This window comes from Triticum aestivum, chromosome 5D (assembly GCF_018294505.1).
Source record: "Triticum aestivum cultivar Chinese Spring chromosome 5D, IWGSC CS RefSeq v2.1, whole genome shotgun sequence".
In the NCBI taxonomy this organism is placed as follows: domain Eukaryota; kingdom Viridiplantae; phylum Streptophyta; class Magnoliopsida; order Poales; family Poaceae; genus Triticum; species Triticum aestivum.
In genome coordinates, this window is record NC_057808.1 from 470,456,585 (window position 1) to 470,468,606 (window position 12,022).

Below are 12,022 nucleotides of genomic sequence, written 5' to 3' on the forward strand. Positions count from 1 at the left end.
AAGTCATCCTGGAGCTGCACATGAGTTTGCCAATCACGCATGTCACGATGGAATTGGAGAAACTGTTGGAAGGTTGCAGGATGCTCAGGCTCAACATTTTCACCCTAAAAATCAAACCCTTGGTCATAGATGCTATCACCACACTCATCCTGCATGACCCTGCATGATCATGTCGTGCATGATCACACAAGCAGTCATCACCTCCCAAAGCTTCTGAGTGCTCCATGTCAATGCAGGGTTTCGAACGATACCCCATCGAGATTAAAGCACATCAAAAGCATGCTCCACATCCTTCGTAGCACTCCCGTGCATTTGGGCAAACCTCTGTCTCTTCTCTCCTTGCGGATTGGGTATGGTCTTCACAAGAGTTGACCACTGAGGATAGATACCATCAGCTAGGTAATATCCCTTGTTGTAATGGTGGACATTGATCTCAAAGTTCACCTCTGGGGAGTGGCCTTCTGCAAGCCTTGCAAAAACTGGAGAATGTTGAAGCACGTTGATATCATTGTGAGAACCAACCATGCCAAACAAAGAATGCCATATCTATAGATCTTGTGAAGCCACCGCCTCAAGTATGACAGTGGCACCTTTAACATGCCCCTTGTACTGCCCCTGCCAAGCAAGCAATCTATACTACCAAGCATGCCTGGAAAGCCCTATCGGCATTGATCGCCGACAACCTCTCTGTATCAGTGAGAGTTGGGTCTTTCAGGTACTCAGGGCCGAACACTACCACCACGGCCTTGCAGAAACTATATATTGAGAGGAGACATGTGGACTCACTCCTACGAACATACTCATCCACAAGATCACCAGAAATTCCATATGCAAGCATGCGGATAGCCGCAGTGCATTTCTGGTAAGAAGAGAAGCCAAGCTTGCCAAGGGCATCCTCTTTGCACTCAAACTATGGATCATATGCTACCACTCCCTCCCGAATACGATTGAACACATGTCTCCTCATTCGGAATCGGCGACGGAATTGATGTGGTTTGAAGAGTGCGGCATTCTCAAAGTAATCGGCATAGAGAAGGGTGTGGCCTTTCTCCCAATTGCGGTTCAAGGCCGGAGCATGGACGGAGATTGATCCCTTGAACCGAGGCCGCTTCCTACTAATGTGGTCATGGAGGACCAATGCAGCCACACAAGCTCTTCATCATCCGATGAGCAAATGAAGTTGTGAAAGAAATACTCATCCCCGCTATACATTGTACCTTATGAGCAAAGCGTCGAACACCTTGCGGTCGTGGTGGAGACGCGGCCAGAAAGAGCACGTCGAGCTCCCCTTGCAGGCAGCAAAAGCAAGGTTCGGGTCGGTGATGGTCGTCGGCGCCCTGCGGCAATACAGCGCCTGCCGGAAGTTGTTGGGGTTGAGGAGCGACGCCGGCAGCCGTAGCTTTTCTCCCACCGGCAACAAGGAAGCACGAACACCGGCAAAAAGCTTTCCGGAATGCGGGCGTGGGACAGTGGCATGGCGTGGTCGTGGTAGGGACGGCCTTGGTGGAAGTTGACGCGGCCGGGAACGGGGGTGTCGACGGCGATGGCAGGGAGCAGAGGGCGGAGGGAGGGCAGTGAAAGGGAAGAGAGGCGTCTGTGCCACAGATGGGCTGGCCAGGGGAGGACAAGGGCACACGTCCCGCCTGTCCGTGCGTGTTTGTTTCGACGCAAACGAGGCCCAAAGTTGGGCCGGGAATGGGTCGAAAGCGGACCGAAAACGAACGTTGATCCGTTTGCTCCCGCGCATTGGGCCATGTTTTCTGTCCGTTTACCCTCAGACACGGCCGGACCATTCGGGGTCATGCGTCGAGTTGCCCTAATCGACGGCAGGAAGAAGGAATGGATTTGATAAAATAAAAAAAGCGAGAGATAGCCCACCAGATCAACAGCGAAGAGGACGCACGCATTGCCTACCGGAAAGGAAAGGAAACTTCAGAGAAGACGCTGTAGGGTCTCGCAGAAAGAAAGAAAAAAGTAGACGCCAGAAAAGGCGAGGAGGCGTATTCGCCGTGCAGGGAGCGACATGTCGGGCCTCGGCGCGGCCGGCCTCGCGTGCCCATTTCTGCAGCGGGCAACGGCTCCACCCCATTCATCGTCGTCATCATGGCCGTCTCCATCGAACCGTCCGGCCGGATTTCTCCATCCATCAGTCAGTCCGTCCGGCGCCGGTCACCTTCACTGTTGCTTTCTTTCCCATCTCCAGTCCCCACCGACGCCGCTGCAGCGGCATGCAGCAGCTCGGCCTGGTTTGCGCCCGTCCGTGCGTCCTTGCCGCGCTACCCGATTTTTTAGCCATGCCGTGGCCTCCGCCGTACCGCGCTCGTCGGCTCGGGTGCTCGAAACGTGGCACTGTGGCAGGTCTCAGTAATGGCAAGCGGTGCATCGGAATTGCCTCTGGGCGGGGCACAGCGCTGGTGCAGATCAAAGCTGAGGGCAAACTCTGTACCATCTACTTAATAAAATGTTAAAAGTTAGTACTACTTACTGGAGTATGGACGTACGTACCAAGTACTACAAACTTCATTGCTTGAAGGGATGTGCGGACGGTGAAGGAATCATGACCGCTAAAACTCGGCAATCAAGAGGTCACGTGATAAGAAAAACACCGCAAATTCGTCCAATGAGAATAGGCAGGGTCACTGGTTGAGGGGTTAAGATTTAGAAGAGTGATTGTACTCTCAGCCTGTTGGGGATCAAACACTAGGTTCTCGACGCTACGTGCGTCTAACTGAATGCAGATTATTGCTTGGAGCCTAGTGATTTGGCACCGGAGGCAAGAATCCCATCATTAACAGTTAAACCTAGATTCAATGATTCCCCTTGTTGGAAGAAGATTATGAAAGTGAAAGAGAAGGTAGTATATATTTAGCTGGCAGAAAAATTATACTCCCTCCATTCACAATAATTGGAGGTGTGCATTGGCTTGAGGGACCAATGGACAGTTTTTGCGCTGGAGTGGCGTCTCATGTCACGCATCGACGATGCGGAGTCTCGCTGGTGTGGCACGGCAGGGTCTCGGCGATGGATGTATGATGATGAACGCGCGTAGAGAGGTGGCGTTGTCTGGTGCCGTGGTGGCATCGATGGCATGCCTGACAATGTCGATGTGTCAGTACCTGTTCTGGAGATGGATCGGTGGAAGACGACGGCGGCTACATCTGAGAGTGCGTCGGACCAGTGTGTGTCTCACATCGGGCAATGGCTTGGTTGGGCCCCCGGTTTTAGATGTTAGACCTTAGTGTGATGTCTGTTTAGTTTCGGATCGGACAATCGGCACCCCTTCTCAAGTGGATAGGAGTAGTGGCAAATGTTGCCAAGATCATGGCTTCAGACTTATTGATTATTACTTTATAAGGTCTTTATGAATAATTAATAAAATGGTTGCATGCAGCGTCCAGATGCAGAGGCCGGGGGTCTTCCTCCTTTAAAAAAAACAAATATAAGATATTTTGGATATCGTCACCCTGACAAACCTCAGTCTCTATCCACCACTGGGTCGATGGTACCAAGACTATCTTGTGGTCGACGATAGAGATACCACTGAAAGGGGTTGTGAAAACACGCAGATCTAGGGGGCGCTTTGCGAATGTTTCAAGACGTGTGTGCGACGCGTGCCTATGGCGGAGGTCCTCGACGCAGAGTGAGCGGCAGCGCTAGGGTTGCCGTCGCAGGATCGGGCGGGCGCGCTTGCACGCGTCGTTCGTCTCCTACTCACGGCGCACGATTGGGAGAGGAGGGAGGAGGCGTTGGTGGCCTAGCGATGCGGAGGTGACCCAACATGGTGGGGGCTGCGCGAGCGGCTCCTCTTAAATACACACTGTTGATATAATTATGGTGGTTCCGTACATTTTACTCTTAAATATACACTTTTGCTTGTGATATGACAAGAAAATATTGTACTTTGTACCATGGTCATTTCCTCTTTTAATCATATCAATCAAGATTTATACTCCTCCGTTTCTAATTATAAGTCTTTTTAAAGACTCCATCATGGACTACATGTGGATGTATATAAATATATTTTAGAGCGTAGATTCATACATTTCGCATTTTATGTAGTCCATAGTGGAATCTTTAAAACGACTTATATTTAGGAACGGGGGAATGTGTTTTTTATTGTATGTACGATTGAACACCAATCTGTTCTTTTTTTTTCTAGCAAACATCCCTCTGTTCCTGCCCATCAGACAAAAAAAAACTACCTCTGCGGGATATGGGCCATCAATTTGGCGGGGTTGCTGGCGGGCTGTGACGACCCATTATCCTAGGCCCACGAGGCCTAAACCCAACCCCCAACTCCCCGAAATCCCCACCCAAGGCAGTTCTTCTTTCTCTGCAAGGCAAGCGGCGGCAGATTGAAGAACAGATACCTGGTCCAGAATCCAGATACCCACCCTCCTTCTTCCTCTGCAAGCCGGGGCAGATTCACCCACTCTGTACAGCAGTATTCCCTCGCCCCCGCCCTCGCCCCCCGCCGATCGGACTGGGAAAGCGAGAGCGGGATGCCGACGCTGACGAAGCTGTACAGCATGAAGGAGGCCGCCCTCCACAACACCCCCGAGGACTGCTGGATCGTCGTCGACGGCAAGGTAGCGCCGCCGCTAGCGCCCCCCTCGTACCCCTCGCTGCCGATCTGGCTTCAGCAATAGTGCCCGTAACATCGGTAGGTAGGTTGGTAGGTAGGTAAGGTGTATGGACGCGCTTCGTCGTTGCTAGTTGGGCTTCGACCCCCGCCCGTAGCCTGTTCGACCGAATGCCTGGGAGATCCCGCGCTCGCTTTGTTAGTGAGAAGGCTGCAGGAATCGAGACCGAACGTCTCTGCGAGTGGCGTGGCCTGCTAGTCTAGGCACCAATACTGGGTGGTGGCAATGCAAGGTTTAATCCTCATGGTCGTGGGACAGTTGTGCTGGGGTATCTTATTTGTGGAGGTTGCTTTCCTCTGTTGAAAGCAACCACGGCAGATGCCTCTGTTGAGGGCTTTGGAACAAATAGAATTTGTGTCAGCAGAGAGTAGATAGGCATTACAATACTACTTGGCAATATGTTCCCCTACTCTGATTGTGTGGCGAGCTCATGTCCTGTTGATGAATACAATGCAGATTTATGATGTGACCGCGTATTTGGATGACCATCCTGGGGGTGCTGATGTTCTGCTTGCCGTGACTGGTACTGCTTCTCTCCTCCTGTTTTCATGTTCTTTTTCAACGCATTTTATTTTCTCTTAGGCTGTCTGCTCATGTATGATAATACGTTTGAAGGTATGGATGGCACCGAGGAATTTGAAGATGCGGGCCACAGCAAGGATGCCAAGGAGTTAATGAAGGATTACTTCATTGGGGAATTGGACTTGGACGAAACACCTGACATGCCTGAGATGGAGGTTTTCAGGAAAGAGCAGGACAAGGACTTCGCCAGCAAGCTGGCGGCTTACGCTGTGCAGTACTGGGCCATTCCGGTAGCAGCAGTCGGGATATCAGCCGTGGTTGCCATATTGTATGCACGAAGGAAGTGATGACTGGTTATAGGTTGATTGAAGAACCATTTTGGGGTAACCAACACATTTATAGCTGGTTATGGATGGAGAGATTATGTACTTCTGTCCAAAGGGGAAGACATTGAGCCCTTAGGTACTTGAGTCAAATATTTGTCCACAAAATTGGTGGTACTATTTTATCAATATGTCATTCTATGGATGGATTCATTTCAAGACCTGAACCATGTGTGTGATGTAAACCCTCTTACACCTTGAGGCAGCTGCTGGCACAGATTTCTTCCATGCCATTACTGCTTCTATATTTCTTGTTTTCGTGGGATGCGCCACAGTACTGCTATATCTGAATATTGTGATTTTTCAATCTCTCACTTGCTCCTGAATAACCCTGAAGACTTTTGTGTAACTTGTTCTTTCGTAACTTTCAAGATGCAAACTGGAATTTGTTGGCCCCTCCTTTTGAGTCGACATTTGTTGAAAGCTTCCCGTGCAAGCATTTCGTCCATATATTTTCCTATTCGTTTTTCTTCCCCTTGTGTCACCTCACATGGTGTAGATAGTTGGGCAGTAGACTTCAGACAGATAGCAGGTAGCTTTTGACGCCCCCTCTCTTGATATTTCTGAGTTGAAGAAATTTTATCATGTGCTACTGTTGTGCTTAGTAACCTAGGACCTGGGTTTGACGCAGTCTCTATGCATTGCATTGTGCAGAGTAAGGCTTGCCTCGTATAATCTTTTCCCAGACCTCACCTGGTGTCAGAGCTTCTAGCACTTGGTCTGTCCATTTTTTTTTTACTGCTTAGTAACCTGGAAATGTACACCTTACCTGATAGTATTGTGCAGAGGTCTCACTTGGAATGGATGGCGTTGCTTGAAGGCGGAGCAAAAACCAGCATGTGGAAGGTGGTGCTGATCTTCTCAACCTGGGGCTTGCTTGCAACTGCAACCAGCCAACAAACCAACAGCTACGGGTGAACCATCTCTCTGATCCTTCCACTGCACTGCATCTTTGACTCCTCATGGGTATATATGCCAGGCCATAGGCAGCATATGTCCTCTGATCTCTGGGACTCGGCAGAGGCAACACCATGAAACTTCCAAGCCGAAGCAATAGCATGGCTCCCCCTTCAACAATGGCTGGTCATGCTTCGCTGCAGATGAATATGTTTCTGAGGGCTTGGAAACAGCGTCCTTCAAAAGGTAAATTGTTTCCAGGATTTCTTATGCTGCTATATATCCTGACGTGTTCTGTAATTTGTAGTAACGTTGTTATGTTTCGGTTTCTTTGCTCTGAATGATTCTAGTTCCTCTTGTTTGATCAGTAATGTTGTCTGATGATTATTCATGGAAGATGTTTTCTAGATCATCGAGGAGATCTGCTTCCCAGTTCCACTACTTGAATGAAATATGGGTAAACGCAGTCAGATGTGTACAAACGGCCTGATCTAAAACAGAAAATTCATTTAGCGCCGTCAGTCTGTTCTCCAAACTAACTGCTGATGAGCATACCATTTTCTTTCAGAAGAATGAAAGGTAGACGGGCATATCTTGTTGCCGTCAAAATGGTGCTATTTGGGGGCAAAACGGCGCAGCATACTAGCAGCTTACCTCTTTGAATTCAGAAGCAACCCGTTAAACATAATGATCAGGAAGGCAACCTGGTAAGTAGCAAGCACGCCCATTTACTGCTTCATGATTGCAATTTTCCAAGTTCATACAATGTGCAGATAGAGAAGAACTCTTTCATGCCTTTTTTGCTGGAACTTTCTATATCAAAAAGGGACAGACTAGGGGGAGTTTCGCTGCAATAGAGATCTTTCATAGATGGATACCGATATGATCTTATGCAAGGGATGAGAAACGATGTAGTAGCATGCCCTAGTAAGAATCCTGAAAAGAGCCGACAGAGAACTCTTTCATGGATCATGCCTTTTTTGCTGTACATTGTAAGTAGTAGTTTTGTGATCTTAGGCACGTCTCTGTTCAGCCTAGCCTGAGTACTGTCGCGTGCTTCTTTTGATTTGTGTTATTTCTAGCACTTGCTTCAAACATAAGGGGGGCCAGGAAAAACAATGCTAGATTGTTATCTCAACCAACAGCATCTCTCGGTTTAACAAATTGTACAAAACATTATTATGTAACCCATACAATCACTACAAGAAAGGCAGTCATATGATTCAATTAAAATGTCTGCGTCTGCTATAAAATACAGAAGGTGCAACCATAATTACCTAAATTCGAGTAACTAAGTTCACCAAAGTTTCATGGCCAGTATATACCAAAACAAGAAACACATTTTCAGCCCTTTTTAACTTACAAAACACACACACTTATCAGCTTTCCTCAGCACGGCACCCGCGTCTTCTATGCAACAGTGGAATTGAATGAACAAATGACCTGTTGCCGCGCACCTCGTGGAACATGACAGCGCCTTGAAGCTCGCTGAATCTCTTGGTCTCGTTTCATCATACGTAATAAGCCAGCAAAGTAGCCAACGCAGTCCAGAACACCAATAGTGGGAGCGTCCATGGTTGTTTTGTCAGAGGGCTTGCACTAGGCAACCATGGATAGTCATCGGGAGACGGCATGACACAGTTATCACCATTGAAGTACACACGCCGTGGAAACGCCCATCCTTTTTGGAAGGTGAAAGTCTCTGAGTCCTTCCGCATGAGTAGTTCTGACTGCGCGTTTCCAAGCGGACCAGCTTGATTGAGCAAATCATTGTAGAACTTCATTCCCCAGAACATTGCGGTGTCATCTGAAATGGGAGGGATAAACACGTCAGATAGGAGGCACATCTCTAAGTCAGAAACTAATTAAAATAGTTCACAAGGTGACTTACTTATGCGGCCTCCATATGGGGTAAGTGGCTTATAGTTGAAGCTGAACAGCTTTGTGATATTATCGAAGTTAGGATGCTGGGCAACCATGTTCCAGTCTGTATAATTCATGCGGTAGTTGAAGTTTGTGATGGTGACTTTCACTCTCCAGTAGTCCTTGTAGTTGAGCTTCACATGCCAATGGATTCTTATCGGGCACATGTGGGAAGTACATTGGACAAGAGGCTGGCCGGTTAATTTGCCAGGGCCATTGATGGCAGATTGCAAATAAGGCGAATTGTCACTGTAAAATGGATAGGATTAGTAAGGAATTTGCAGAAAGTTGGAAACTTAATAGGAAGCATAGTAAACAGTAATGATTATTAACTCACTTTACACAGCTTCCTGGACGAGTAATGTTGTTTTGGCAGCCGCAAGAGCACGTTGGGCAGTTCACAATAGTGTCATTATAAAACGATGAGAGAGATACACAGCAGGTTGGAGTCTTCTGAGCAAGGAATTGGGAGTATGTGCAGGTTACATTCCACGACACTGCCAATAGTGAATTTCTTTGGTTAATACCCACTAAATAAAGAACATTAAAAGCAATAAAGCATAAAAACTATATGCAACCAATCTGATGTTTCCTGCATTTGACATGCATTATTTGCAAGTGAACAAAACTAGTTAAGATATTATCAGGCTTAGCGGTGGTTTACTTTAAAATAAATATCAGCTAACATCAATCCTAGGTGATGAACTCATCTCCTCTCGAAAATGAATCACTTCCCGTTTCAATCCTTTCAATCTTTCACTAATCCTACACATATTATAACATAAAATTCATTCACAATTAAGGAGCACAAACATACAAAAGTGGTACTAAGATGTGTTTAGCTCAATTAGTGTAACTTGCTAATGCATTTGCGCAAAGTATTAAAGCAATATAGAGCAAGCAGTGAAGAGCAATGAGTGGGCAACTTACTGAGAGCTTGGGTTACCCTGCGCCCGTCTGACGAGTAATACTTGGTAGGCCTGCCAACAAGAGCACGCCCACATGTGTACCCTGGACCTGGGGCCCTAAGGGTGAAGTTTTTCGGCATCTTAACCGTCTTATTGGTAGTCCCAGCAAGACCTACACTAATCTGGAAGGAGGATGCTGCATTTCCTGGGTCCTGGTTAAATGTCTTTATAACTCCTGCCTTGCAACAATTAGCAATTTGCTGGTTGAATGGGGTGCCCGGAAGAAGATCGACAATCGTTGGATCTCTCTTGCAGCAATGGGGAGGGGCACTCTTGAATTTGGAGCAATCACCCTGCTCAGTAGCCTGAGCCCCCACCATCGACCAGATGACCTCTTTCTTTGCCCACGACCACCCCAGCTGCCACCCAGGTGCAGGTATGTGTCGGAACTGCTGGTAGTTAAACATTGTGACTGTTGCCTGCACATGACAAGTTTGGGAAAAAAAGATCATGATCCAAGTAGAGGTGACCGGATATCCAAAATCTGCTGGTAATTGCACTTGGTGGCTACTATATTGTTTGTGGCAAAGTTTGTGACCAACTATTAGCCATGCTACTTGTCAAGGTCAAATCATGAGCTAATATATAATAGGCTAATAGGTTGAGATGGAAGACAGAGCTGTTGATGTGAAGAGGTGCTACTTACAACATAACCATCAGGAGTCCACGAAATAATATCCCATTTTATGGTGATGTTGCCATTTGGATCCAGCGAATCATAAGCCTCTGCGTGAACAAACAAACAAAGGGTGCATAGATCAGATACTCATATGGAAACAAACTAAAGAAAGAAGTTCAATCGACATGCTAGATGCACTCTATGTTACGGAGTACACCATAATTGCAGTTTGCAGGATCTATCCGCTGGATACTTTCTAGCAGCAAAACAATTGGTCGACATGTTTTTTACTGATTCGCTTCCCTCCTGGACAGATCTATCGCCACAGAGCTCGACACGAGCAAGTGTGAACAAGAATCAGCAGAATGGCAGCGGGGAAGCTTGACAGATCGCTCGTCCCACAGATATGGATAGCTTCCTAATTTGGCTTCAGAATGCGGACAAGCTCGAAATGAACGGACAGAATTAACCCGGTGGGATCAAAATTAGAAGCCACCGACACCGACAGCACTAACTAAACTGGAATGGGCATTTGACCCGCGCGCAGAGCAGAACCGTGCGACCGCCTTGATCTCAGCGATGCTCCGCGGCGATCGGGATCCGTATACCGAGTCGCCGGCTCCCGGCACGACGACGAGGCACGAGAAGGAGAGAGAGGAGGACCGGGCGGGCGGGAAGGAGGGGAGCTAGCCGAACCTGTGGTGGCCGGTGCGGAGAAGAAGAGCACCGCCGCGAGCAGCACGGCGCAGCAGGCCGCGGATCTGGAGCTCCCGGCGACGCCACCAACCGGCGCCATTTCCTGCCCCGCTACTCCTCCACCGACACTCTCCCGCAGCCGCACCTACCCACCCACCGATCCCCGCTCCGCTCTGTACGGCGAGGAATGCGGCCGCGCCCGCCGATGAAGGGGGGAGCTGGAGATCTGAGGCGACTGAGCAGGTGGTGGTGGAGGAGGAGGGAGTGGGACTTAAAGCATGTGCGGCCGCGGCCGTCTCCCCAGTTTTTACAGCGACGAGACGAGACGCGCTCCGTCTGCGAGTCTGCTCCCTCACGGACGCTTCCTTGCGCGCCTCGGTGGGAATTATATCGCGGGGAGGGGGCTCCCTTTTTTTTTCTCTCCCGCGGATGTGACGGCCCAACCTCCGAGGTGGTTCGGACGGAAATGCCCTCCGCTCGTACAGCTGTTCCCTATTGGGCGATGGATGTCACTCGTCGGGAGCTGGGACAGGGACTGCGACCTCTGCCCCGGCCATGGCGCTCGGGAGTGGGGTGTTTGGATGTCTGTTCCGGAGATCATTCTGCATGAGCAAAACTTTGCTAAATCTGACAAAGTCGGATGCCAAAACATAGCACATGTTTGAAACAAAAGCACTACTAGCCATGCTCACTTCTGCATCAGCAAACTTTGCTAAATCTGACAAAGCTTGGTGTCAAAATATTTCTCCCTCCGTTCCTAAATAATTGTCTTTTTAGAGATTTCAAATAGACTATCACATACGGATGTATATAGACATATTTTAGAGTATAGATTCACTCATTTTGCTCCGTATATAGTCACTTATTGAAATCTTTAGAAAGACAAATATTTAGGAACGGAGGGAGTACTAAAACTTAACCCTTAAGCCCTAAACTGTAAACCCGTAAAAGCAAACGAAATTTGATAAAACTTGGTGAAACTTTGTAAAACTTAATATTACAACTATCAAATTTTATATATTCGAAGCTTGGTAAAAATTTAAAAAGGTATCTAAATGCATTCAAAATTGATCTTGTTCGAAAGTGCTCATTGCAATGAATACGCAAACAAAACTTAATTTGGACTTTTGGTTTAAAAGATGCAATAGATTCAAAATTTGAGATAAGATGAAAAAGCATGGAAGGTGGGGTGGATGATACATGCAACTCTGGCAAAAGCTGTCATGCATTGACCCTGGTGCAACGATTAAGGGCTAACGACACAAACTAGTGCATCAATCTTGAAGCAAAATGGGTGGGCACATGCATGCATGCCCCGGACGTGCATGTCCCTGCGAATTACCGACACAGCTAGGGCCATGCAACCTCCCC

General features: G+C 48.0%; 2 protein-coding genes and 1 pseudogene across 2 annotated transcripts; 1 reads left to right on the forward strand and 2 right to left on the reverse strand.

Moving 5' to 3' along the window:
- Positions 1–261: 261 nt before the first annotated feature.
- The window catches only part of LOC123120936 (uncharacterized), a 30,072-nt pseudogene continuing 18,311 nt past the window's right edge, over positions 262–12,022 (reverse strand).
- On the forward strand, positions 4,300–5,855 carry LOC123122867 (cytochrome b5). Its single transcript, XM_044543232.1, has 3 exons — positions 4,300–4,589; positions 5,100–5,166; positions 5,259–5,855. Exons 1-3 carry the CDS (start codon positions 4,503–4,505, stop codon positions 5,510–5,512), a joined length of 408 nt encoding a protein of 135 aa, XP_044399167.1. The 5' UTR covers positions 4,300–4,502; the 3' UTR covers positions 5,513–5,855.
- On the reverse strand, positions 7,646–11,016 carry LOC543124 (COBRA-like protein 3). The gene is made up of 6 exons (XM_044543231.1): positions 10,652–11,016; positions 9,983–10,062; positions 9,299–9,755; positions 8,706–8,865; positions 8,337–8,617; positions 7,646–8,252 (listed from the first exon to the last, which is right to left on the reverse strand). Exons 1-6 carry the CDS (start codon positions 10,749–10,751, stop codon positions 7,957–7,959), a joined length of 1,374 nt encoding a protein of 457 aa, XP_044399166.1. The 5' UTR covers positions 10,752–11,016; the 3' UTR covers positions 7,646–7,956.

What these genes read in the sequence shown, in the direction of transcription:
- LOC123122867 (XM_044543232.1), top strand. Translation starts at nt 4,503, where the DNA reads ATGCCGACGCTGACGAAGCTGTACAGCATGAAGGAGGCCGCCCTCCAC. An exon ending in GGATCGTCGTCGACGGCAAG is followed by an intron (nt 4,590 to 5,099) that starts GTAGCGCCGCCG and finishes AATACAATGCAG; the next exon opens with ATTTATGATGTGACCGCGTA. An exon ending in TGTTCTGCTTGCCGTGACTG is followed by an intron (nt 5,167 to 5,258) that starts GTACTGCTTCTC and finishes ATACGTTTGAAG; the next exon opens with GTATGGATGGCACCGAGGAA.
- LOC543124 (XM_044543231.1), bottom strand. Translation starts at nt 10,751, where the DNA reads ATGGCGCCGGTTGGTGGCGTCGCCGGGAGCTCCAGATCCGCGGCCTGC. An exon ending in CTCCGCACCGGCCACCACAG is followed by an intron (nt 10,063 to 10,651) that starts GTTCGGCTAGCT and finishes TTGTTCACGCAG; the next exon opens with AGGCTTATGATTCGCTGGAT. An exon ending in CCCATATGGAGGCCGCATAA is followed by an intron (nt 8,253 to 8,336) that starts GTAAGTCACCTT and finishes CTCCCATTTCAG; the next exon opens with ATGACACCGCAATGTTCTGG.